At 33.2% G+C, this 4,470-nt stretch overlaps 2 protein-coding genes and 1 non-coding gene across 4 annotated transcripts in view; 2 read left to right on the top strand and 1 right to left on the bottom strand.

The window, feature by feature from the left end:
* LOC107605533 (MATH domain and coiled-coil domain-containing protein At3g58270) overlaps window positions 1–313 on the top strand; it is a gene marked incomplete in the record, with an annotated part of 3,525 nt that extends 3,212 nt beyond the window's left edge. Inside the window, 1 exon segment of the mRNA XM_016307436.2 lies at window positions 1–313. Coding sequence (XP_016162922.1) covers window positions 1–184 — 184 coding nt within the window.
* On the bottom strand, window positions 293–2,785 carry LOC107605534. 2 transcript variants are annotated; one of them, XM_021105262.1, is made up of 9 exons: window positions 2,611–2,785; window positions 2,316–2,519; window positions 2,122–2,206; window positions 1,753–1,823; window positions 1,492–1,501; window positions 1,327–1,406; window positions 1,121–1,233; window positions 854–953; window positions 293–700 (listed from the first exon to the last, which is right to left on the bottom strand). In XM_021105262.1, exons 1-9 carry the CDS (start codon window positions 2,723–2,725, stop codon window positions 606–608), a joined length of 873 nt encoding a protein of 290 aa, XP_020960921.1. In that variant the 5' UTR covers window positions 2,726–2,785; the 3' UTR covers window positions 293–605. The 2 variants fall into 2 exon arrangements, with proteins under 2 accessions (XP_020960921.1, XP_016162923.1); XM_016307437.2 differs by having other exon boundaries at window positions 2,122–2,212; window positions 2,611–2,784.
* On the top strand, window positions 2,877–2,949 carry TRNAR-CCU. Its single transcript has one exon. It is a non-coding gene; the product is annotated as a tRNA-Arg (tRNA).

The raw sequence follows: 4,470 nt of genomic DNA, 5'->3' as shown, positions 1-4,470 counted from the left end.
GGAGAATGTGATTGGTTTGGAGATTGAGATGAAGATGCTCAAAGCCAAAATGGCTGTGACAGAAATCGATCTTGAGTTGGCAAAGAGAGACTTGGCAATGGCAGAGGTACAAATGGGATTTGAAGAAAAGGACATGGATAAGGAACTGGGTTATGGTTATGGTTATGGTTATGTCATATCTTAATTACTTCCATATTGCACCCACCATACACAATAATTTCGTTCTGCTTATGTATCAATCTATTATATTTATAAGATAAATATTGCATCTGGTATTAAAAACAGGAAAAAATGACACAGCTCAATTAATTTACTAGTATATTAATAGGCACAAAAACTAAAAGGTGATGAGCTTTCTCATATAAATGCTTTCTAATCCTATCGACTTCTGTTATTAACAATGTTCAATAACAAATAGCTACAAATACCTTTATCGTTACAAAGAGAAGGTATATGCAGATTTTACACTCAAGCTTCAAATGGGAATGGATCACAGAATTTAAAACCTCAAAGACAGTTCATTGAAATTACCAGACTTTTATAACTAGCTATGTGCTTTCTTCCTGTCCTCTTCATGAAACACAGTTCTTCATTGGTTTTCACATCTACAATACTCTGTACGATAGTATTCCATCAATTGTTTCAACAACCAACCGGTTCATGCGCACCAAAACCAGCAAATATGATCTTGCTTTAGGACCTGAAAAGCGAAAAAAAAATAAAATACAATGTTGGTGGAAAATGTTAATATAAATTTATGATAACGGATTTTATGGAAAGGCTAATGCATTTTAATGGGTTCAATAAGAAAAAGAAAAAACAGATAAGGGCAGAGATGTAACAGTTTGACTACCTAAATCAAATGAAGGGATTTCATCTTGCCGGAAGTAGTTGCCTCCATTCGTTTTCTTCCTGAGGCTTGAATTGATTTTATCAACAGCTACAACTAAATCCTAGGAGATCAAGTTGAACAAAGAACCCCAAAAAAAAGTGTTAAATAGATCAAGTATATGCACATACGACTGTGAAGACAGACAAATTACTAGAGTTTAAAGAACACTAAAGAAGATAATCCATGTAAATTGTAAAGAAACATCTAGTTAGACACAAAGAACCTCACCTCCCATGTCGCTAGACCCTTCATGTAGCCAGGAAGACATTCAAATTCTCTTTCCGATATCTTTATAAGAGAGCTGGAAGGTTCAGCTGACTCTAAATTCTCCTTGTTTGCCTCTAAATTTAGTTTAAAAATAATACATAAAAAAAAAATCTCTTTGTGGCTTATGGTGGGATTTGAAGTATTGAAGCAAGAAAGAAAACTATTACCATCAGATAAGAAATTCCTCCCCTCAGATGCCACTATTTTGTCTACAACAGGTTGCTGCTGCTGCTTAAACTCTTGTTCCCTGTTCAACCATTGCTCAGAAAATGAGAAACTTGCAGCAATCATCTACAGAAATGTGGAAATAATATTCACAACTTTTAACTTACTTCTCAGGTTCTTGTGGAAATAAATCAGCAGCACCGGTGCAAGAAAATAAGATAGTGGTACAAATAGAGTTAGTAACAAACAATTAATCAAAGCAAAAGTTTTGTTTTCATGAAATCAACATCAACATGACCACAAGACCAGATCAAGTGACACCCCTTTTAACCAGAAAATGAAGAATATTGGAACCAAAACATATGCATGAAATTCTCACAACCAACAAGAATGCCAATGGAGGCAAGTGGCATATCAGTATCACTAACCTCCAGATGCTAACGTGGCCAGACAAGCATCTGAGAGTCCAAGTTGTTTCAAACTCATAGATTCATCAAATCTGAAGAGAATTAGATTAAGGGACAGACACCAATAAAATCAAACGGGATGAAAATATCGTATCGTCATCTAATCTTTTCAGTTTTCATAGCTTCAATACAGAATTTCTGAAAACAAAGTACAGAAATAAATCAAATGGATGAAAAATGTAAAACACAATCATATGTGAATTGATTTTGGTATCATTCAGGGTGGCAGATCAACATAACTTCACTATTTCATCTACAGAATTTTTTATTTTCATTTTTTTCAGTTCTATGTTAAAAATTGTCCAGGAGCCAAAAATCGGAGAAGGATACAAATCATCTTCGTTGAAGCTAGAATCCGGCACAGGAGCTAAAATCTCTCCTTCTTCTTCTTCATCATCCTCTTCATCCTCAAAATCTGGAGCTAATTCCCGAAAATGGAAAATTCTCAATCCAACAAAACAAAGGAAGGAAAAAAATGCAAAGTAAAAATGGAAAGAGGAGCGAGAAGAGGAAGTAAGAAGCACCTGGAACGTAGCCGTAGCTGCTCTTGAGACGATCTTCGAGTTCAAGTAGATCGGAGTGGTTTTTCTTATAGAGTTCGTTGCAGTGACCTAACAGCTCTTCGAAGGAGACGGTGCCGAACGACATCGAATCCAGGAGCTCGAGGTCGGCGGCAGAGGTGGATACGCGGCGGTTAAGAGATTGAACGAAGGTGGAAGATGCAGAATCTGCGATGAACAGTGCAATTGAAATTACAAATTTCAAGTGCTGAGATGGTTGGAGATTGATTTGAATTTGAATTTTGTGAGAAAGATTTACCGAGAGGAATGGGGCGGCGATCTATAGATAATTTGAGAGCATCGGAATTGGACTGAAGATGGTTGCAGAATGATGCCAGCGCGTTGCAGAATTTCCATATTGCATCCTCCGACATCGTCTTCTTCTTCGTTTCTCTCTCTCTCTGCAACAATTGTGAATAATGAATACCCCTTTGCAGCTCCTTCTCGAAGAAGAGGAGTTCGGCGGGAATTTCAAATTTCTTAAAAAGAAAGTAGTAAAGTAAATTGAGTGCTTCAGTTCGTGAAGCGCCTGTAGCTCAGTGGATAGAGCGTCTGTTTCCTAAGCAGAAAGTCGTAGGTTCGACCCCTACCTGGCGCGACTTAGTTTCTTTTTTCTTTTTATATTTAATTAATTTTTAATAAATTTAAAAATTAACTAATTAATCAATTTTTAGTAAAATATTTTAAAAATAAAAATAATAAGCTGTTTTATAAGATTTTGAATTTATTTTTTAATATTCTTGTGTTGTTCTTGAATATCATTTTTAATTTATTATTTATTTGTATTTAATAGTGAATTTTTTATTACCATAAGTTTTTCTATTTCTCTTTTTTAATGGATATGCACTATGGACTACAACCGTCACAACTAATTAAAACTATAACTCCCCATTATTAATTAATTTATTACATATTAATAGTAAATAAAAATATAAAACACTAACAAAATATAATAAATATCTACATAAAAATATCATAATAATAATATCAATCATAATAAATTTTAAATTATAAATATTTAAATTTCATGCTATTTTATCTATTTACATATTCTACATATGACTCTTACTACTAATCCACTGTGATTTCATTCTCAATCAATTTTTTTTAACTCTAATTTTTTTTTTTAATTATTTCTGAACTATAAAGCATCTCAAAGTTACACAATGAAACAATTTTTTTAAACAGTATTGCCAAACAAGCAGATAATTGATTTATCAAAATTTACGTAATTTGTTTATAAAAAATATTTATACCAATAAATGAAGAATAATTTATCTGCTTAAAAATAATTATATTAGATGATAAGATATAAAACAAAAATACTTATTGTATTTTTAAAACAAAATTTATGAAAAGAAAAACACTTTTATTACTTTTACTATTGTTCATACCCTATCCAAGTAGCAATAAGACAGACCCAAAGTAAGCTGTGAGGTCCAATCTAAAAGATTGGCCTTCACTGCGTGTCTGACCTCCTCAAAGAGATCGGAGCCAACCCCAAGCAGACAGTCCACGTTTATCCACAAACATAACTGCTTCCTAAAATCTCTTACCTACTTCTGGAGGAGATATCACAACAACCCTAAGATAAAGGAAAGGTTATCCACCATCAAAGATGGAATGACTCCAACGGTAGTTATTGGATTCCTACTATAGATACACTGACACACTTAGGTAAACCTAAGTTCCAATACACTAAAACCTGTTTAACCCTTTGCTGACTTAGGAATTAGAGTGTCTTTGCAGGTACCACCCCCCCATTTACTGCCACGCGTACGAATCACTTCGAACGGAGGCTCTCGCGCTACAAGCCAGAAACCACCTTCCTCCTCCATTTGGGCCTTCTGTCCTAGTCCAATCCATCTATTTCAGGTACCTACATAACAACTATTTATACTTTTTTTTTCATTATTAATACTTTACATATGTATATTTTAAGATCTTTATAATTATACTTATCTCAATATGCTATTGGTTGCTTTTTGCAATAACTAAAAATTAAACATTAACAAGTTTATTTACTAATTTTTTACTATATTTTATTAAAACAAATGTGAAAATAAAATCAACAAATAAAGATATAACCTTACACAACTTTAATATAAAAAAATTTTAT

Source organism: Arachis ipaensis, chromosome B06 (genome assembly GCF_000816755.2).
Source record: "Arachis ipaensis cultivar K30076 chromosome B06, Araip1.1, whole genome shotgun sequence".
In the NCBI taxonomy this organism is placed as follows: Eukaryota; Viridiplantae; Streptophyta; class Magnoliopsida; order Fabales; family Fabaceae; genus Arachis; species Arachis ipaensis.
Note: the sequence above shows the minus strand (reverse complement) of the source record. Positions and strands in the feature narration are given on the sequence as shown.

Excerpts from the sequence above, each read along its gene's own strand:
- LOC107605534 (XM_016307437.2), bottom strand. The coding sequence starts at position 2,725 with ATGTCGGAGGATGCAATATGGAAATTCTGCAACGCGCTGGCATCATTC. Across the intron at positions 2,213-2,315 it reads CAGCTACGGCTACGTTCCAG|CTCCAGATTTTGAGGATGAA; the intron begins GTGCTTCTTACT and ends TTCGGGAATTAG. Across the intron at positions 954-1,120 it reads AGGGTCTAGCGACATGGGAG|GATTTAGTTGTAGCTGTTGA; the intron begins GTGAGGTTCTTT and ends TTGATCTCCTAG.